The 22,341-nt window shown below is 39.0% G+C and overlaps 1 protein-coding gene across 4 annotated transcripts in view; it reads left to right on the top strand.

Moving 5' to 3' along the window:
* The window catches only part of agap2 (ArfGAP with GTPase domain, ankyrin repeat and PH domain 2), a 135,117-nt gene that overhangs the window by 102,004 nt on the left and 10,772 nt on the right, over positions 1–22,341 (top strand). For 2 of the 4 annotated variants that reach the window (XM_012957846.3, XM_002933688.5), the window contains exons 4-14: positions 4,505–4,590; positions 5,779–5,920; positions 6,436–6,570; positions 7,446–7,552; positions 10,352–10,504; positions 11,276–11,362; positions 14,779–14,883; positions 16,662–16,845; positions 18,500–18,643; positions 20,271–20,330; positions 21,114–21,262. In XM_012957846.3, coding sequence (XP_012813300.1) covers positions 4,505–4,590; positions 5,779–5,920; positions 6,436–6,570; positions 7,446–7,552; positions 10,352–10,504; positions 11,276–11,362; positions 14,779–14,883; positions 16,662–16,845; positions 18,500–18,643; positions 20,271–20,330; positions 21,114–21,262 — 1,352 coding nt within the window. The remainder of the gene's footprint in view (positions 1–4,504; positions 4,591–5,778; positions 5,921–6,435; positions 6,571–7,445; positions 7,553–10,351; positions 10,505–11,275; positions 11,363–14,778; positions 14,884–16,661; positions 16,846–18,499; positions 18,644–20,270; positions 20,331–21,113; positions 21,263–22,341) is intronic. The other 2 variants (XM_012957847.3, XM_004911920.4) reach the window with 1 other exon arrangement.

Raw genomic sequence — 22,341 nt, 5'->3', positions numbered from 1 at the left:
ACCCCAAGCACTTGTGCTTGTCTGCAAATGATCTCTAATGGTATGTTATATAATGTTTAGGGTTATGAGCTTCATTTTGCCTCTTGGTAAAGGTTAACAATTGGTATGTGGAGGAGCAGTTTTTACAGCAGCAATAAAATACTTATAGCCAGATTTATTGAAACTTGCAGAAAAAAAGGTAAAACTATAAAGTAGATTCTACCTAGTAGCCTGGGCCCTTTCCCATCCCATACACAGAAGCTCAAACACCTTGTTTTACTCCTGGATTGAGTTGCAGTTCTCATGGATTCAGTGGGGGTCATTTATAAACCCTGGACAAATGTTCTCCTTGACAGTAATGCAGGGCAACCAGTCAGATATCTGCTTCCATTAGTCTACCTACAGCTGGCTTAAAAAGGCTAATCAATGATCGGTTGCCATGGGTTACTTGCCAGGAACAAATTTGCCCAGTGATTATAAATAAGCCCCAATATTTTTTCTGCAAGAAAGAGAGATAAATTAGATAACTACCTCTCTCTTTATTGGGCTGTAGCCTTTGCATATTACTAATCTATTGCCAGAAGCCATCTTACGACTTGTAATGTGGTAGAATGCTGGCCTATTTCACTCTGGGTAACCAAACATATTCAGAAATAGCAGGATTTAGTAAATTAAACAAAACAGCATATTCCCTGGGGCTTATCACACATATAACAAATAATCTTACAACACTGTAGCGAGGCGTCATTGTACAGTATTGCATGACTATAAAGAATAATATGCATATATTCATGCCCCAGTGGGCTCTTTATGGTCATGTAATATTGTGGGGTTGCCAGTATTGCAACCCTTTTGTCTTCCTAAAGACTCAAGTATCTGGGTGCAGGTAACACTTTGAAAAAGCAATGTTAGATTAATAGTATTTATAGAACAAATATGTTTTTCAAATATAACATTTATTGAATTTCTTTAACCCCCCCAAATTTTAGCCAACAAAATATGTTAAAGACATTCCAGAAAGAAAGTTCAGACGGAATATTTAGTTGCATTAACCTATTAACCTTATGCAGCAGGATGAAATGGATTTTACAGGGAAATGGTTTATATTTACAATGCTTCTAAAGAACAATGGATTAAAAAGGCTATGAGCTATGCATTGCACCTCTTGAACCAAAACCTCCCGGTTTGACTGCCACTCATCCGCATCCCTTCCTTCCTCTCGAGCTTCTATTCTTGTGGGTTTCTATGGTTACAGAACAGTAGACATGCTGTGACAGCATCCCTTCTTCATTTCTGGGCTCAGTAACCATGGAGACAAGGAAACCCTCTGAAGTTAAGCGGTAGCCACCCAAGGATGGCGTAACACAAAGGGATGAAGTCACGACTAGTTATAGATGCATTTCAGCTTTCTCACATTGGCATATTATTTTAAAATAACAAATCTAAAAATTGCAGTGCTTTATATGAACTGGATGGTTAAGACAAAACGTATACTTGTTGGTAAATTAGATTTTACAGAGAGGCAGGATTCTTCTTAGTAGTCTACTCTACATGACAGTTTACCTACCTTAGCAATGCATACTTATAAAGTATATACAAAATCATTTATTTCTGATATAACATCTATTATACTGCCAGCCACATTCCCAGTGGCTTTGATTTTATGACATAGGAGTATTTTGTTGATGTAATGAAAGCATACATTTAACATACATGTGACATTTATCAGCACAGCGAGAATCAAGGCATTGTGTGTTTGCCTATATGAACATAAGAACAAGTCAAAAGGATTGAGGAGACCACCTCATACATATGCAAAGATACCAAAGGGATTCTGGGAACAAATTCCTTAAGGCTCCTAAACAAAATCCCATTTACATGGGTTTATCCTATAGGCTAAAGCTCACCCACTGGGTTTTTATGAACATAAACAAGCCCCTACAGATATTTATGCTTTCAAATCATCATGTTACCATGGATTTAGATTTTAACCCTAATATATAGCTGTGAATTGCAGACTCATGGCAAGTATATAAAGATCTGCTTGTTTGGCTGGATCATTTCTCACTTCGGCAGCACAAGTATTGGTCATAAATGCGTTGATAAATTGTTTGGTTAAATGATTGACAAATTATTTATAAAACTCTAATTAACCACAACACTTATGCATGGCCCAATATGGACTTCACCCCACTGACTTCTCTTCTTGAATAGATCAATATCAGACTACACTATGAACTAAAATATTATATAAATCAAGGTGGTAATCATGTTGGTAGTTTGGTACAATTCCCTGGCCAATAAACATCTGCCCCTGTATAGCACCTGTCTAGCACCTTTACACTGAGGATGCCATATATAGTAATTACATAGTTTTCTCATATGCTACAGTTGACCAAAGAAGCTCAAAAATTATTTCTAAATGTTTTTAAAGTCATTGTTTTGTTAAATGTCTACACCTACTAGGCTGTTTTTGGCCACGTTAGAGGTCCCCTCCCAAACCGCATGTTTGCAGATTTGGAAATGTTTACTTTCTCCCATATAGCAACAAAAAATGCAGAACTGTGCTGTGGAGCTGCCAGCCATAATACGTGACTGCATCTGCTAGTTATTCCCAGCTTGCATGATCCTTAGAAGCCTCCAGGTACACTTGGATCTAAGCTGAAGTCCTAGGCCAGTGGACATTTGCCTAGTTACTAATCTGGACCATACAAGCAGGAAACGACGCAGCCAAGGATGATGGTGTCAATATTGCTCTATCTATAGCAGGGGTCAGGAACCTTTTTGGCTGAGAGAGCCATAAACACATAAATATAATTCCGTGAGAGCCATAGCATACAATATGTTTGGCCGCGGATTCTGCGGGGCAAGGTAGGGTGGGTCCCAAGGATGCCGGATGCGATGCAGAGGAGGGCATGGCCTGCGCTCGGCGGATAGAAGATGTGTTCTAAGGCTTAAAACACGTCTTCTATCCGCCGAGCGCAGGCCATGCCCCCGTTATTTTTTTATTAAATATTTGGCAGTGAGCCAGATGCAGCCATCAAAAGAGCCACATCTGGCTCCCGAGCCATAGGTTCCCTACCCCTGATCTATAGCTTCTTATTTGCTGCTTTTGTGGCCTTAGATTCCAAACAAATCAGTTGTTGGGCACAGATTATTGGGTTTTTTTTATTAAACATTTTCTGCTTTCACCCACATCTCTATAAGTGGAAGTGCTTACAACTCAGCTGGAATTCCAGAATAATTGTTTTATGTTCCTGCTAAGGAAAAGTACAATATATTTGGTCGAAGAATAAAAATAAAATGTGTTATTTTGACAAAATGCCAAATATTGTCACTAGTAAAATCAAAGAGAAAGAGAATGAAGATTTGCGCCACGTGAGCTCCATATGTAAAGCTTGCGAGCTAGGCTTGAGCAGACATACTTGGGTGCTTCCTCCTGGTGCCTCCTATGACATACTGCACTGGTACATCACATTGGCTATTGTTCAACTTTGAGTTAACTTTTAGTATGACATAGAGAGTAATATTCTTAGACAATTAGTTTATTTTTAAATTGTTAATTTTATTATTTGTGGGTTTTTTAAATATTTCTCTCTAGTTTGGAATTTCAGAAGTTGTCTGGTTGCTAGGGTTCAAATTACCTTAGCAACCAGGGAGTGGTTTGGATGACTGATATATTTCTATTCTGGTCCTCTGCTATCAATTTAAGTAATAAAAAGTCACAGAGCAATAATTGTTTGGCTGCTGGGGTCAGTGATCCCCATTTGAAAGTTGGAAAGAGTCAGAAGAAGGAGGCAAATAATTCAAGAACTATGCAACATTAATAATGAAGACCAATTGAAAAGTTGGTGAACCACCCCTTTAAGTAACAACATATTTTAGTACCTTTTCTTTCTGGAGTTTTGAACCAGAGATAATTGCAGAGTATTCCAATGTTAATGATCACTTTGACAATTTTTTGGCTGCTAAAGGACTCTCAGAAAACAGCCGGTAATTAGCTGTTTAAGACTAAGCAAGAATATGAATAAGTGAGACTCTGGAGCCTTTATTATAGCACAGTGTGTACCGTTTGGAGGCTCTTTCCAGCATCTGGTGTTTACAAAGTATCGAACATCACATTATCTGTTCTTTTCACTTGTGCCAGGTCTGAGCTCATTTAACCTGTTAACAAGGCATTCTGGCATTTTTTAAGAAGCTCAATATTAATGATGGCATGCCATCACCTATACTGTCAGCTGGGTTGCTTCCCAAGCATATTGTATGAATTTACAAGGTGGTTCTAATGCATTATCAGGTGGTACAGTTTTATTCTCGGCTATTGCCTTGGGACATTCTATTAGCAATCTGAAGAAGGGGGAAAAGTTAATTTAAGACTAACCCCCCTCAGTGCAATGCACACACCTATCTGCAGGTGTCAGCTGCAAGTGTAACGCATCATTTCTAGGTGTTATTACTCATCTAAACACTTGGATGTTGTTTAGGATTTATCTCATGGATACTACTTTCTCTCCCCTGCATCCAGGTGCTCAGTTCAAGAAAGAGATCAGCGTGGAAGGGCAGAGCTACCTTCTGCTAATTAGGGAAGAAGCCGGAGCTCCAGATGCCAAGGTAACTCTGATGACACTTGAGACTTGAGATGATGCTGAAAATGATCTCACAAACAAGAAAAGCCATCATGTGCAGCAACACACAAAGTATGCTGCTTTTAAGGGAATTTTTGGTCATACCATAGAACTCAAATGCATGTGTGGAAAACATTATATAATTGTTATGGTATGACAGGCCTGGAGCTGTGATCTGTGGGTTTGGGCAAATGCCAGAGGGGCTGCTGTAAGATGCTTTAGACAGTCAATATTTATTGGGGCTGTTTGGGCCTTGGTGTACTTGAAATGCCAGGGCCTATATTGTATCCCAGTCGGGACCTGGGGTATGATGATATTGTAGAAAAGCTAAGCATTTTCATACAAGATGCATTATGCAGTGTTATATTTCAGCTGAAACTGCTTTGGCACAGGGTGGTCCAACTTGTGGCCCTCTGGCTGTTGCACTACAACTACCCAGCATCTCCCCGAAAGCCAAAGATTTGACTTTCTCTTTTAAGAATGTTCATGAACTCTCTGTACAGGATTATATCTGAACAGTGCTCTTGCAGGCATGCTGTCAGTGCAAGCAGAAGAAATCCCAGCTCATGTATTATATATGAGCAGTGAGGCTGTGTAAAATGAGCCTGTTGGGATCATGCTCCCAGAAAACTCTTATCAATGAAACGTAATACGGCGGATGATTTAGATAATATGTACAGTATCTTGGGAGTCAGTTGTTAAATTCCCCCTGAGATAATCACGCTACGTATAAATACAGTAAGGCATTTAATTCTTATTTCAACAACCCAATAGTTTATTAACTGTTTCTTGAATAAAATGTAATATACATTGTTCCTATATACCAAAAATATTGCTGAGTGTCACGCCATTTTCATTCTTTGCTCTGTTATTTACGTACTTTGGGACTACAGTGGCTTTGCCTCTATGACCTCTTAAAAGTTGGTAAATGTAATGTAGCTCTTACCCATTGCGTGGGTTTATTACAGTCTTCTAGACTTTTCCCTGTGCGATAGAGCCATTGATTAAACTGGTTGCTGTGAGTTCAGCCATCAGGAATCTCTAGAAAAATATTTAATGATTACAGTGTATCCTGACGCTTCCCTCAGGGGAAGGAATATGGCAGATATTGCTACTTCCTATGCTTTATGAGAGATTGCTTTATTGATTTAACCTCACTGATCTTTCCTCTTAGTTTGCCAATTGGGTGGATGCCGTCATTTTTGTGTTCAGCCTGGAAAATGAGGCAAGCTTTCAAGATATTTTCCAGTATTATGCTCTCCTGGCAAATTATCGCAATGTTGCAGACCTCGCTATGGCACTTGTTGGGACTCAAGGTAAAATTAGAAGGGTTTTTCACCTTTACATTCAGTTTTATTATGTTGTAGAGAGTGCTATTCTAAAACAATTTGCAATTGGTCTTAATGTTTTATTATGGGTGGCTTTTGAATTATCTTTTTGTTCAGCAGCCATTCAGTTTCAAATTTTAACAGTGATCTAGTTGCTAGGGTTTAAATTACCCTAGCAACCAGGCAGTGATTTAAATGAGAAACTAGAATATGAATAAGAGAGGGTCTGAATAAGAAAATAGATTTAATAAAAAAGTAACAATAACAATAAAGTTGCCTCAAAGACCAATAGTTTTTTGCTTGCCAGGGTCAGTGACCCCATTTGAAAGCTGTAAAGATTCAGCAAAAAAAATGCAAAAACTATAAAAAAAAATAAAGACCTGTTAAAAAGTTGCTAAGAATTAGCCATTCTAATGCTCCTGCTGTATTGGGTGCTTTCTTAATCCTGGTTGGATTGAGTTTACAGTTTTGGCTGTGAACGTTGCTTTGTCTTTTTCCTCCAGATAAAATTAGTGCAAACAACAAGCGAGTGGTAGAGGACGTGCGGGCGAGAGCCCTCTGCAATGATATCAAACGCTGTGTTTACTATGAGACCTGTGCCACCTATGGACTCAATGTGGATCGGGTGTTTAATGAAGGTGAGTGACAGAATCACATAGCTACCAATGGCTCTTGCTGATATAAGTAGACTGAACTCCGAATGGGTTATATATTAACTGAATATATCCTTACAAACAGTGTTAAGTAATGTCAAAAATCAGATCTGAAAGATGTATCACATATTTAAATGACCACCTTTATAGAGCCGTTTCTGTGATGTTGGCAGAAGGGTGAAGACACACGGAGCTACTAGTAGCAGCTACTTGTCGTGGCTACTAAAAAACATCAATGCTGATCATTTACTGATAATTGTCTCTACGTGTGTTTTAGCAGAGGCAATTCTCAGTATTGTCTATGGCAGGGGATTTTCTGGCGTTTAGTAGCCTTGAAAAGTAGCTGCTGCTAGTATCCCAGTGTGTCTTCACCCTAAAACTATGTTTATTTATAAAAGGGATCAAAATAAGAGCTTAATGTTCTGATTGACATCTGATCAAGCTTAAGGGTAAGTTTCCACGAGGTGGATTGTTACCCTGTGTATAAGTGCAGGCTTGACTGCACGCTTGAAAAATCTTCGAATCAAACTGGGTGCAGTCACATTCAGTCAGTATCCACCAGCTAACACCAGGTTTTGCATTTGTTGGCAGATATCGGCTTAGTGTGCCTGCACTAGAACTAGAAGTGTAGGGGCCTTACCCCAAAAGTATGATTTTCCCGCCTAGCTTGTGAGTCTGTTTAGATTGTTTGGCTCTTGATCCAGTCAGGAGTGGACATTGTTCCATGTGTGGCTCCTGCTATTTGCTAAACTGAGGCAGAAAGAGTTCACCTTCATTCATTCATATTGTAAGTACTGTAAGTGTAATAACTGATGTTGTTATAGGTTTTTCAGGCTCACTTGTGTGTTGTCTTATTGCAGTTGCTCAGAAGATGGTTGCAATAAAGAGGCAGCAGCAACTCCTATCATGCAAGTCATTACCAAGCTCTCCAAGTCACTCCTCTGGATCCATTGCAATATCAGTGCAGGTATAGACACTCTGCCGCACTGTATCACTATATGTTGTTAGAAGATGGGGCATTGATTAGTATGGTAGACACAATCTCTAGGCACAAAAACACATAAATACATTAATCACAAAAAGTTGCATTGGCATAAATATATATATTTCCCTTAAACCACCATATTGTTATGGACTGTGTGCTTCCTCAGAGATTACCTGACAGGAAATAATGCAGCTCTAACTGTAACAGGAAGTAGTGTGGGAGTAGAAGGCAGAAATGTGCCCATTAATTGGCTGATGGGGCCTAGCATGTATGTGTGCCTTGGCTTGTTTGTGTACACCATGAATCGTATGATCCCAGGAGACAGCCCTTAGTACTTGAAATGGTGATTTTCTATTTAGGAGTACCCAAAGGCACACACTAATAAAAAGTATATTTTTATGAAAATGGTTTATTTAGATAAAGCAGGGTTTTACATATGAGCTTGTTTATGCAATATATGTTTTTTTATATTTTTGTTCTCAGAACAGTATCATTTCAATGGTAGGTTTATTTTAACAGTGGCAGATAGCACATCAAAAGGAAAATCGAAAAAATAACTTTAAATAAAAGATAGCAACTGATTTGCATTTCATTGAGTGAAATAAGTTTTTGAACCCCTACCAACCATTAAGAGTTCTGGCTCCCACAGAGTGGTTAGACACTTCTACTCAATTAGTCAACCTCATTAAGGACACCTGTCTTAACTAGTCACCTGTATAAAAGACACCTGTCCACAGAATCAATTAATCAAGCAGACTCCAAACTCTCCAACATGGGAAAGACCAAAGAGCTGTCCAAGGATGTCAGAGACAAAATTGTAGACCTGCACAAGGCTGGAATGGGCTACAAAACCATTAGCAAGAAGCTGGGAGAGAAGGTGACAACTGTTGGTGCGATTGTTCGAAAATGGAAGGAGCACAAAATGACCATCAATCGACCTCGCTCTGGGGCTCCACGCAAGATCTCACCTCTTGGGGTGTCAATGATTCTGAGAAAGGTGAAAAAGCATCCTAGAACTACACGGGAGGAGTTAGTTAATGACCTCAAATTAGCAGGGACCACAGTCACCAAGAAAACCATTGGAAACACATTACACCGCAATGGATTAAAATCCTGCAGGGTTCGCAAGGTCCCCCTGCTCAAGAAGGCACATGTGCAGGCCCGTCTGAAGTTTGCCAATGAACACCTGAATGATTCTGTGAGTGACTGGGAGAAGGTGCTGTGGTCTGATGAGACCAAAATAGAGCTCTTTGGCATTAACTCAACTCGCTGTGTTTGGAGGAAGAAAAATGCTGCCTATGACCCCCAAAACACCGTCCCCACCGTCAAGCATGGGGGTGGAAACATTTTGCTTTGGGGGTGTTTTTCTGCTAAGGGCACAGGACAACTTATTCGCATTAACGGGAAAATGGACTGAGCCATGTATCGTGAAATCCTGAATGACAACCTCCTTCCCTCTGCCAGGAAACTGAAAATGGGTTGTGGATGGGTGTTCCAGCACGACAATGACCCAAAACATACAGCAAAGGCAACAAAGGAGTGGCTCAAGAAGAAGCACATTAAGGTCATGGAGTGGCCTAGTCAGTCTCCGGACCTTAATCCAATAGAAAACCTATGGAGGGAGCTCAAGCTCAGAGTTGCACAGAGACAGCCTCGAAACCTTAGGGATTTAGAGATGATCTGCAAAGAGGAGTGGGACCAACATTCCTCCTAAATGTGCGCAAACTTGGTCATCAATTACAAGAAACGTTTGACCTCTGTGCTTGCAAACAAGGGTTTTTTCACTAAGTATTAAGTCTTTTTTTGTTAGAGGGTTCAAAAACTTATTTCACTCAATGAAATGAAAATCTTTTATTTAAAGTTATTTTTTCGATTTTCCTTTTGATGTGCTATCTGCCACTGTTAAAATAAACCTACCATTGAAATGATACTGTTCTGAGACTTTTCATTTCTTTGTCATTGGACAAACTTACAAAATCAGTGAGGGGTCAAATAATTATTTCCTCCACTGTATATTAATGTATACATGGCATTGTTGGAAATACAGATCTCATCCTCTAGGATTACTAATAACTTTGTAAATAAAACAAGTCTTCCTAGAAATATAGATTCTCCAAAGCCCCCACTATGATTCAGAACTACGATTCTCTGTGCCTTCATGTTGCATTTACTTAATACATTGTTCACTGTACACCTGGTAGTTTCTTTTGTGGCCGTGCATAGTAATATCAGAGGCAGCTAATAAGGGAAAAGTTTGCACCCAGGGTTAATTGGGTGATTTTATGTGAATAATAATGCTGAACTGTAGTGATAGTGTTTAGTTGTATGCATGGCGATGCGATCTAATATGTGCAGACATGTCATTCATTAATACTGAAATATCAATGCCTGGAATCAAATAGCATTAGGCTTACATACAAAATAATATATGAAGGGTCTACTAACTTCTATTTGTGTTTCTTTTGGTTCATTTTTACTTAATATTAACCTCATTTGGGCTCATTTGCCATCAGTAGGTGCAGTTATGGGTACAAAGATAGTAGAGCAAAAAATAAACCCATAGAGGAGCATGAGCCTGATTTGTTTGAATAAATCTCCTTTTAACTTAGCACAAGTGACTAACACAAGCAGTTAGTCCAAATAATTCACTTCAGAATGATGGAATAGAGTCGTATGCTTTTTCATTTCTAATTGGTACAAGAGAGGGTTTTCTTTCTTATTTTGACTATAGTACTAATAAAAAACTTCAGCAGCCATGTGTTCATATTGTAATTGTTGCAGGCAAGTAATGGAGGAACAACAAGTGATTATTCATCGTCACTGCCTTCCACACCAAACATCAGTCACAGAGAACTACGAAGTGAGGTGTCCATTGGAGTCAGCACTCCGGTGTCCCTCCATCGTGGCACTAAAAGGCGCACAAGCATATTTACAGTAAGTGAACAAAATTAGGAGAAAACAGCATTGTATGTGTCAAGTGAGTAGATACTGGGGCACATTTATAGATTTATAATACTGGGCTTATTAAAGGAGACTAGTGGTGGCCGAAATTTCCCTGTTTTGCTGAAAGTTTCAAAATTGTGGAAAAATTAACAAAATGGTGAAATTTTGGCAAATGCATTGAAGTTAATGGGCTTTTTTTCTTGCGCCTAATGCATTCAAGTCAGTGGGTGTTTTTTCTTTATCCAAATGCATTGGACTCAATGGATTTTTTTTTCTCAGATTTTTTTCTTACACCAAGTGCACTGCAGTAAAAGGTTTATTTTTTCCAAACAACAGACATGGCAAAATTCTAGCCCAGAGTCACAAAAAGTGTTGCCATTTGTGAATTCATAGCAGCCAAAAAATGTGCTCACCCCTAAAAGAGACTGTTCCATGCCAGTTCCAAAACAAAAGCAGGTGCATAGTTTCAGTGATTTACATTTCTACCCAAGCTGCAGCCCCAGACTTCCTTTCTACTCCAGAGTCACAACTTACTCCAGTTTTGCCAGACTTGTGCTGCTTCTCATGTTCATGACAGGATAGAGCTTAGTACCATGAGACTGTAATGCACACTGAATGCACGCTGGGCTGCCTACGTACTCTTTTCAAGAATCCATTTTCTGTACCAATGTTCTGCACCATGTGTAAATCCCTGGGGTTTACACATTATTTTTGTAAGATAAATGACTTGAAAACTGACTTGTAAAGTGATTCTCTTTGCAGAACCGAAGGGGAAGTGATTTGGAAAAGAGAAGTTTTGATAGTCGTGCAGATGGTGCTGGTGGGGGTCGGGCTCTACCAATTAAACAGGTAAAAACAAAATCCCATGTTGCATTATTAAATTGGGGCTGTTTAATACTTGCATGATCCTATGCAGTGCCTGGGAACATGAAATATGGCTTTAAATCATTATGGAATGATTTACACTCTGCATGGTGATGCAGAGTACTAGATGATTTGTATGATTTTTATAAAGCAAAGCTAATATGAAGCAAAAGATTTATGAGTTGTTGCCGCACTGTGCTGATCCCTGTCCCTAAGATTGAAACTAAAGGAACTGGGATGTAAAAGTCATTTATCCAAGTACACAAGGAACTGATGCAAAATCTTATGTGGAAATTGTCTCCAAATATTTTTTGGGTATCCTTCTAAACAGAGGCAAGATGGTCCAGGTGTGGTCAGTGCTTTTCATTCATAAATTAGCAAAACAATATAAAATAGGGGGCAATTAAATGATCCATGTGCCCTGTGTCCATCAGAGTGGATGGAGGAGCCCACCCCCCAAATGTCATTGCTAAAAACATGACTCTCTTGTTACCTGGGATGATGATTTGATGTTAACCCATAACATTAACGCTTTAGCTGAATCATGTATTTCTCCTGCATGGTTATCCTGTAGTCAAATAATGACAATGTCATTTGCACTTTGTATCATACTTTGTATTTATTTGTATCTATTATAATAATAGTAATGAACCCCTGTTTTATCAATTTATTGTTCTGTTGCAGAGTGATGCATATGTAAGTAGTGCTATATGAATAAAAATATACATACACACATGTATATATATATATATATATATATATATATATATATATAATTTTCTCAGGACTTACACACACCCCCACGACCCATATTGAGATACGCGCACATTCACACACAAACGCACATAATATACAGACAGAGCTCCTACAAGATCTAATAATAAATCTGTATTTAGTTAATCAAACAGAGGCAGGGATGACCTCAGCCAGAATTGTTTTACTTGTTTAATTAAAATATTAGCCAATAAGAGGCTGCGTTAAGTTCCTTTTCTGGCCTTGCACATTATTACATAAATCCCCTTATGGATCTGAATCTTCAGTAGCTCCTAGGGGAGGCTAATAAATACATTATCTTGTTTTATCTGTTGATTAGTATTTACACAGACTGTAGGGATTTTTTTTCTCTTAAATGCCTTGTGTTTTAGACAGAATGTGAGAAAGAGGAAACTGTTCTGAGAGGGGAAAAGCCACTGAATTAGGAAATACATATGACCCACAAACCACCTTACTAACAGGGGCATTCGTATGTGCTGTGACACCCCTGTTCTTTTGGTTGGGGGGGTTTGTGTGTTAGAAAAGAGGTTCAAAAATATATTTTAGCTCAACAGGTGCCTTTTGGCAGCAGAGTTTTAGTAAGGCGGAAGACCTCAGTTGCCATAAGCCATTTACTTGGAAAAAGGGTTAATGTACGCCCTCCATGCAAGAATTAATTTCCTTCCTAGAACAGCTAATTTGTTACCCTTTGATTAGCTAATGCGCTGCAATAGCAAATGACAGACACCCACACAGCCTCTCTCAAGTGAGCACCTTAATTGTTACAATTCCTTTTTGCAAATAACAGCAAATGGAAGTGAATATTGAGACACAGCAGAGAGCCTTAGTTTGTTCTTTTATGATTAAGCTACCAACTGCTTCTGGTGGGCAGAACCCCTGCAAGGTCAACCCACACACATTCCAACTGATTCCATCCAGAGAGGGACTGAAACACATTTATGGCAATATATACAATCCTCACTTACCTTTTACTGAGATTATAAAAAAGATGAAGAAAGAAAATAAAAAAGCAAATCTTAGTGGCCTTGTATATGGGAGATGCATGTTATGTATCAGTACAGAGGGAAAAACACCATATATTTTACAAACTACAGATATATTCACAGGGCTGTAAGATAAAAATTGGTGTAAAATTACAGTACATCCTACATTGCCCACAATAACATGATGGAGATCATTTATTTTTCCAGGGCCAAAAATTATGTGATGGAGTTTAGTACATTCTTTAGGGCTCTTAATTATATGGTGGAGATTGGTACTTTCTACGGGCCAGAATGACATGATGGAGATTGGTACATTCCACAGGGCTCAGATTACATGATGGAGATTGGTACATTCCACAGGGCCCAGAATTACATGATGGAGATGGGTACATTCCACAGGGCCCAGAATTACATGATGGAGATGGGTACATTCCACAGGGCCCAGAATTACATGATGGAGATTGGTACATTCCACAGGGCCCAGAATTACATGATGGAGATTGGTACATTCTACAGACCCCAGAATGACATGATGGAGATTGGTACATTCCACAGGGCTCAGATTACATGATGGAGATTGGTACATTCCACAGGGCGCAGATTACATGATGGAGATTGGTACATTCTACAGGCCCAGAATTACATGATGGAGATTGGTACATTCCACAGGGCCCAGAATTACAGTACATGATGGACATTGGTACATTGTACAGGGCCAAGAATTACATGAAAGAGATTGGTGCAATCTACAGGGCCCAGCTTGATTAAGAGCCAGTTAAATTTGAAATGTTGCTGTTGCCCATGTTGTGATAATAAAGGAGTTTTAATGGTACTATGGAATGCCGCCTGTAACCATTTGGTGATTGGTACATTCTACATGGCCCAGAATTACATGATCCTTTGGATCAGGGACCGAATCGACTCTTTGATGCGGTCCCTGAACCGATGGCGGCTATACCTGCCATCTTAATTTGATCATTTGGCCGTAGGGCGATCTCGCCAGACGAGCGGATCTTACAGTGTATGGCCATCTTAAGTCAACTGAAGTAGAGTGGAAAATATATTCCCTATATCTTTAACAGGAGTCTTGAATGTGAAGGCTTAAGTCTGACAGGCTGTACATACCCTATAACTGTTGGATAGACATGATTTTTTCTATTGGTCTCCTTACCCCCAAGTTTGTTTGCTGTCTGTCTGGATATTGCAATAAGTACATTCCCACTGGTGGAAATCAAAATGAGCTCACAGCAGTTCCATAATACATAGCACTCTGGTAAGGTATATTTACACCACTGATTGGCATTTGCTTCCATAACTCATGGTAATACCAGTAACAGGTATGGAACCCATTATCCATTTGGTGGCAACAGTTCTGTTGGGTTTAATATTTAATATTTTTTTAGTAGCCTTAAAGAATGGTGAATTTATGGAAAGAATTCTAGATACAAATACATTAGTGCAAACTGAATACCTCGGTTACCAGCTATACACAAGGTATTTTCCTTAGTAATATCATTGTGTTCACGTTTCAGACTATTTCAAAGGAAATTATTATTGCCGGATATTTAAAAAAAAAAACAAAAAAAAAACATTTGTACATCTAACCAATAGAAACCAATTCATATATTTGGCATTTCCTTCCAGAGCTTCTTAATGAAACGAAGCGGCAACTCTCTGAACAAAGAATGGAAGAAGAAGTATGTTACCCTGACAAGCAATGGGGTCCTGCTCTACCATCCAAGCATTAATGTGAGTTGCTGCCATTATGTGTTTCTGCAGGCGCTGCTAGTTGCTCACCGTATGGGAACACGCTGGGTGCAGTCAGTCATTTGGTTTCTACAAAGCAAATCCTATGGAAATACTGATGCCCTTACAGTTCTGCGGCACATTGTTGTGGTTGCTAGTAATATCCACCCGTATTTTAGTTTCTGATAAATCAGGAGCTGCAAAAGTCAGATGGTTTTTACTGATACACAAGGATCTGGCATATGACTGCATATAGGTTTCTCACTGGTGCCTCCTGCTGCCTTTAGTGTATAATTGTACTTTCTGATGGGGGTTACTGACACGCAGCAGTCAAAAAAATCTGTTGCTGCCATCTTGCAGTCTCTTATTTAAACCTCTGTCTAGTTGCTATGGTAAACTGGACCTTAGCAACCAGGTAGCTGTTGAAATTCCACACTAAAAAAAAGCTAAATAGTTCAAAAACCATAAGAATGGAAACCAGTTGCAGATAATCTTAGAATATGAATGTCTTCAGCATTCTCAAAAGTTAATTTAGAACCACCCCTTTACCCCTTATAATTACAGAGAAGGTAGTAAATGTAAAGGCAAAACAAACCTCCTGTGCTGCTTTATAACAAAAATAACAAAAAAAATACAGATAATTTTCAAAAGTATGAATTTTTTTAAATTGCATAAATAGGTAGAATACATTTTCAGCATTTGTTCTTTTTATTTTACTTTTGTTGAAAAAATATTAATATGGGTCTATACTGTTGTTTCTTGTGCATGAAGAATTTTTATTCCATTACACAAGGCTCCCACGGACTAAAGGGGCAGTATACCACCTATTTCTATACAGAGTTACCTTTAGTTTAAAGGGGTTGTTTCAGTATATTATAGAATGCCCTCTACTTAGCAATGTTTCAGTGGGTTTTAGTGTTTTGTTTTTTTATAGTTTTTGAATTATTTATCTTCTTCTTTGAGCGAGCAGAGTGATGGGATAGAAGATTTTCATTTAAACACATGTTAATTGGTTTGAATGGATCTAAGCATCGATAAAGCATATGCTGTAAGGAAAAGTGATAAATATCTAAAATCTCATTCTGCTGGAGAAAAATTTTTTGTTTTGTTGAGATCAAAATTAGTGATGGGCGAAAAGTTTCGCCAGGCATAGATTTGCGGCGAATTTCCGCGTTTCGCCATTGGCGGATTGTTTCGCGAAACGGATGAAAAATTTCGCCGCGGAAAAATTCGCCGCACGTCCAAAAATTGTCGCCGGTGTAAAAAAAATAATAGCCGCGCGACAAAATAATAGCCGCGTGCGACGAAACAATAGCCGTGCGACAAAACAATAGCCGAGGGCGACGAAACAATAGCCGCGCGACAAAATAAAAGCCGTGGGCGACTAAATAATAGCCATGTGCGACGAAACAATAGCCGCGTGCCACGAAACAATAGCCGTGCGACAAAACAATAGCCACGGGCGACGAAATAATAGCCGCGTGCGACGGAACAATAGCCGCGTGCGACGAAACAATAGCCGCGTGCGACGAAACAATAGCCGTGCGACAAAACAATAGCCGCGGGCGACGAAACAATAGCCGCGCGACAAAATAATAGCCGTGGGCGACAATTTTTTTTTGTCGCACGACATTTTCGCTCATCACTAATCAAAATGTTTCATTGGCGTAAAATTGGAATAAATGACTGGCCAGATGGCAACTTTAATCTTAGATTTAGCTTCACAGTTACAGGAGGGACATGGAAAAGATATATAAACCATACTGCAATTCTGTTTAAAGGATTACCTACACAGTACACATGGGAAGGAGATGGATCTTTTACGAACTACAGTGAAGGTCCCTGGAAAGAGGCCTCCAATAGCCATGTCTGCCTGTGGCCCATCCAATAGCATCAACGGCTTGTTAAAGGATGTGGGCAGCTCTCCAGGGGGAGATACAGCAAGTAACAAGGCGCAATCAACAAGTAAGTAGACTTCTATTGCTTGTGGAGAAACAAGATACTAGTTGGATGTTTAATCAGCCATGATTATAATTCTCTGGAGCAATTTATTCTACTACTGTAAGATCATGGGGCTCATTTACAAAACCTTTAGACAAGGTGGAAAATGGAAACAAAGACACAAAGCATCCTATTTGCACTTTGTACCTTACCCTCCAGGTTGGGTGTGAAAGTTCAGCTTCAGACTCAAGATCTTCACCTTGCTTTGAATACAGCATTAGAGGCACAGGCAACTCTGTAGAAGTAGAAAGTCTAGAATTCACCAGTAGAAGCGCTGGGTTCAGTTGCTAAGCAGATTTTACCATGAACACAGAAATTAGCAGCCACCCAATAACTCCAACATTAATGGCTTGGTTCAGTTTCTATTGAAAATTACATGTCCTTGAAAGGGCCTTATGTGTTTTGTAATCACAGGCTTTACACACAGTAAAAAGGAAATTAGAGTAACTATAACCAATAGGAATACAAAAAAGGGGAAATACATAAGAAACAAAGTACAATTGTAACAGTACATTCCCATCAAATGTCTCATAAATGTATAATTTGCTACACAGGAATATGTATAAAACTTAAGGCTAACTGCACACATTCATGTGAAGATGATTTTATATTTGTGTATTTTTACAATTTGTACTTTGTTTCTTATGTGTAAAGTTTTTCTCCCTTTCTTGTATTCCTGTTGGTTATTGGTCTTTTAAATTCTGTTCCTTTTTACTGTGTATATAACCTTTGATTAAGTTCCATGAGGCACAAAATCCATAGGGCTGTGTTATGGACATGTCATTTTCAATAAAAATAGATTTTTTTTAATCTTAATTGAACCCGCCAAGGTTGGCATTGCCATGTGTATCATGCAGTCAAGGAAGCACCGGGCCACAAGGTGCAAGAGAACCCTGTACTTAACCCCTAACAACTGTTAAAGGTTGTATGTTGAATAGTAGGGTATCAGCTAGAGAGTCAGCCCTGCTTTAACCCTATTAAAGACAGCTCTGACCCAACCTTTATTGCTCCATCTGCTGTACAATTAAGCCCACTAGTATACAAAATAACATATAGCTCCTGTTCCCATTGGCGTCCAGTTACCAAGTGGTAATATTGCTATATATTGCCCCCTTATGGCCATTTATGGACATTTATTGTATCTGTGTATTGGGTACTGCTTACTAAACTGCAATACAATGGTTTTTTCATTTATATTTACAAGATAAAGCAGCATATTACAAAGAAAAAGTTTTGCTTCAGTGCCGTTTAGCCTCAGGGATAATTTATGACTGAATTACTCCTAAAATGATTTCTTTGTGCTGGGTAGACTTTCTGCAGGATGATTGCATGTCGGCAGTAGCTGTAAGAATGATAATTGAATTTGCAGCATTGTATGTTGGAATCATGAGCTTCCAAACTGAATGGCTAATAGATTCTTTTCATTGTGTTTAATTGCAATGATTCATCTCCCAGTTTGCTATTTGGTTTTGTATAACGCCGTTGCTAATAAGCAGTTATGCACAGGTCTTGTCATCCATTTCCATCACAAAAGTGAAGATGAGCAGATGGATAGAAGTATTTGAAGCTTGAGTAAGTTATTTCATGGTGCTTTGTCTCTCTTGTGTTTCCCGCACAGAAAGCAAATCCACTGGCGATGTCATTTCCAGCCCCACCAGCAACAAAGATCCCCCCTCTTCCCCAATGAGTGATAAAAAGAAGAACAGAAGAAAAAAGAATATGACCCCTTCCAAGACAGAAGGGTCCGCTGGACAGGCAGATGGTGAGTTTTAGCCATTTTTCAGTGTTCACAACTTTGAGTAATTTTAAATTAATGACATAGTACACTTATAGTATTTGGGCCGTATCATGACTAGTTGTCACTATTTGACACTGTGCAGGGTTGCCCCGCTAACTGTAAATATTGTACTGAGTCTTCAAAAGTTGTAGTTTCATGACTGCACACACAGCAAAAGTTGCACTGGAATAGTGAGCACTTGCGCCTTCAGCACATGAAGTACAGCCTAGCTCAATATGTGCTCTCCATCTGTAACTGCAAACTGAAAATTGTGAACTGAGCCACATACTAGCACCCTGCTTTCTGCAGATGAATGAACCATGAAGGAGAAGGAAAGGTGGAACCATTAGCAAATACCAAAATGTTAGGCACCCCCCAGTGATTGTGTTTATTTACCTGATACACCGGGTTCCTGTTAGGAGAAAACCACCCTGTCCCAGGGTACAAGCAAGCCACCGATCCTCTTCCATCTTCTTTCTTTGTGCCGGCTGTGCATGTGCAGTAGAGTGAAAGCATCACTTTAACAAAAAAAGTTGGCTCCTAACGCTTTGGCAGCACCCAGTGATTCCATCTTTCCTTCTCCTTTAAGGTCTCTGTATTAAACAGGGGATGATAAGGGATATTTTAATACCTGAAAATCTCTTCATCTCCCTCATCTGCAGTCAAATTAATGAGTTTCACAAGACTCAAGACTCATGGGTGACCAGTACATGCTACCTGCTGATTGGTTACTATAGGTTACTGCACCTGGGCAAACATAGTGCCCTTTATTAAATCACCCCCTACGACTTTATGTGCCTTCATACAATTTAAAGGGTTTGGATTTAGTCAATTTAAACAATAAGGGGCTGATTTTTTAACATTCAGCGAAACATGATATGCCGATTGCTTTTTTTTGCAGCGAATCTTAATATTGAAAAAACTCAGGGTAGAAAGTTAACAAATTAGTCCATGAGGATCAGGGGGGAATCAGAATTCTGTTTTAACTATATGAACTCAGCTGAATGTTAAACTGAATCCTGGATTCAATGTGTAAAGGTTCTTTGCAAACGGAGTGCTAAAACCGATGGAAAGGTTGAACTTATTGATGCTATTCATTAAAAGTAGTTATATATAAACACATTCGTTGCAGTTATGTGTAGTAGTCCACGTCCTGCCTCTTCTACAGAATGCGCAACTGCGACTGACACTGGAACTCCCTGGAGCTACTACCATCCTCACTATGGTGAGGGGTTCCCATAGTGGGATACTGAAAATGTTAGCTGCAAATTACATCCTTTGTAAACATACTTGTGCCTAATTGTGTCCTTTATGAAGTATGAGGTGCAACTTCTTGCACAGCTGCAATTCTGATGAAAAACAACTGCATTGTGGGTAAGAAATATGGCACTAGGTGTCGGAAAATTCCACTGTACACACTGTGTTCCGTTTGTAAATTACCCAGCACCCCAGTTTATGTTCCTACAGGTCCTCCGCTCAGAATGTCGCATTCTCGCTCTTTAGTGGCAACTTTTGTTTTTGTCTGATGGCATTTCTCCCTTTCCATGTTTCCTTTAACCTTTTCTTTTCATCCTTTGCTTTTTCTGCTTCAATATATGGGACCTACCTCCAGCCAAGCGCAAAATGTGGAAGTTAAAAACATTTGGTAGCTTGAGAAATATTTATAAGACAGGTAAAGCACGTGAATGGGTTTGTGTTTGCATGTGATTCTATCTGCATGACCTTCATGGTTACAAAGTGTAATATTTCATTACTAAACATTCCTCCATCCTCCTTCAAAAGCAATATTCACCAACAGATTTGTATTCTCACAGGGTTTTTCAATTACCATGCTTACAAAAAATAACAGGCTTCATTAGTTGTTCAATAAAGTGATCATAACACAGTTAAACTATGGGCAGAATTGGATTCCTGGACATAAACTCCATCCTAAATCTGCTAAAATGCAAATCTGTTCTACAAGCCAGTAGTTTTGGGATTACAAGGGTGGACCATTAGCATCGCCTGTTCCTATTCACTGTTTTCTATGTTTGGCTTTCATATCTGCAAAACCTAGCAATGATAAAAATATGTACCGTACTGTTCAATAAAATAGTTTTATCTAGGCAGCAGTAACTGACCCATCTGTTCTGTTACCTGTAAAGGTTTTTTGCTCCTCGGCCAAGAAACTCTGATTGGCTGGCAGATAATAATTCCTACTCCTTTGTTTGGCATTTAAGGAGAATGCTCTTCACTTTAAACACCATTTTCAAATGGATTTAGAATGTGGTTCTCTTTGTGGGTGTTACTGACAAATGTTGCTCAATTTATAAATTTCATTCTGTATTCTAGTCTAACCAGTAGTAATATTCACTGTAGCAAAGACTAGACTGTAATGTTGTAGAATGTGTCATTGTGGCTTGGGCTGCTTCTTCTTTGCCATGGCTCGTGCCTAATCACTCCTTTGTTTCTGCAGAAGAGAACTTCGAATTCATCATTGTGTCTAGCACCGGGCAGACATGGCATTTTGAGACAAGCAGCTTTGAAGAAAGGGATTCCTGGGTACAAGCCATTGAGAGCCAGATCCTCGCTAGCCTGCAGTGCTGCGAGAGCAGCAAAAATAAGGTAGGATTGCACTCAGCTTTCTATTAGCTTATTTTAGCAATAACACATTTCTCAGTGGTCTCCATACTTATATCACAATTGGTTGCCAGGAGATAATATTTTTTGGGGAATGTGGGTGGACATTACAACAACCAGAGGAAATAAGTTGGCTTCCAACAACTGAGAGAAAATATGGGCAACTTAACAAATAATGATCCTGGTGGAAAGTAGCCATTCAAATTTGCTGTATTGTTAAAACTTTAATTATAATTTACAAAAATAAGGAAAATAGCTATGTATCAGAAAGTTTGTACTGTATTTCTAATAATGTTATTTGGGGCATCATAATCATAGGGCATAATGGGGCTAATATAGAAAAGCGCTAAACTGCATCAGTGCAGCAACCAGCAATGCAGCAATCAGCAATATGATTTGTTCAGCTTACTACACGCAAAAAAATAAAAGCAAATTTATAATTGGTTGCCATGGGTAACCTGTCCTTTGAAATGCACAGACTGCAAGATCTTATAACCAGAAAATAAATTCTCATTCTCCGCTCTCCCTCTATAACTAATAGCGGTTTAAAAGTCCTTCTTAAACACATAACCCTGAACATTAATGGGATACTTCCACTATTTTAAAAATCAATGTTATGTCAACCAGTGTATTTACCCATTTATTGTACAGTGCTGTGGAACATGTTGGCGCTTTATAAATACAGGTCAATAATAACCCCAAGACCTGATTTCCTGTGGATGCAAACAACAGTAGTTATTTGCTGTGTTGTTAGACCTGCTTACTTCTAGTTCTCTTGCGTTAGGCTACTGCTCTCTAATTTGGGGGTAATGCAATAAAAAGTGTTTGCTATAGGTCTAGTTACCTATGGCAACCAATCTTTTTTAGGACACCTGTTTAAAATAAGCATCTGATTGATGGGTATGGATGTGTTTACCTAGGTAAACTTTGTGTCTTTAATTACATTTCTCCATGGGCTTTTTCTAAAACATTGCCCTTACCTTACTTTCTGCCTTCCCCATCATATCTCCCCCTCCAGTTAAAGTATAGTAAGTGACTGCAATCACCATCTTATTTCCAAGAGA

This window comes from Xenopus tropicalis, chromosome 2, assembly GCF_000004195.4.
Source record: "Xenopus tropicalis strain Nigerian chromosome 2, UCB_Xtro_10.0, whole genome shotgun sequence".
Classification (NCBI taxonomy): Eukaryota; Metazoa; Chordata; class Amphibia; order Anura; family Pipidae; genus Xenopus; species Xenopus tropicalis.
The sequence above is the reverse complement of the archived record's forward strand: the minus strand, read 5'-3'. Positions and strand labels throughout refer to the sequence as shown.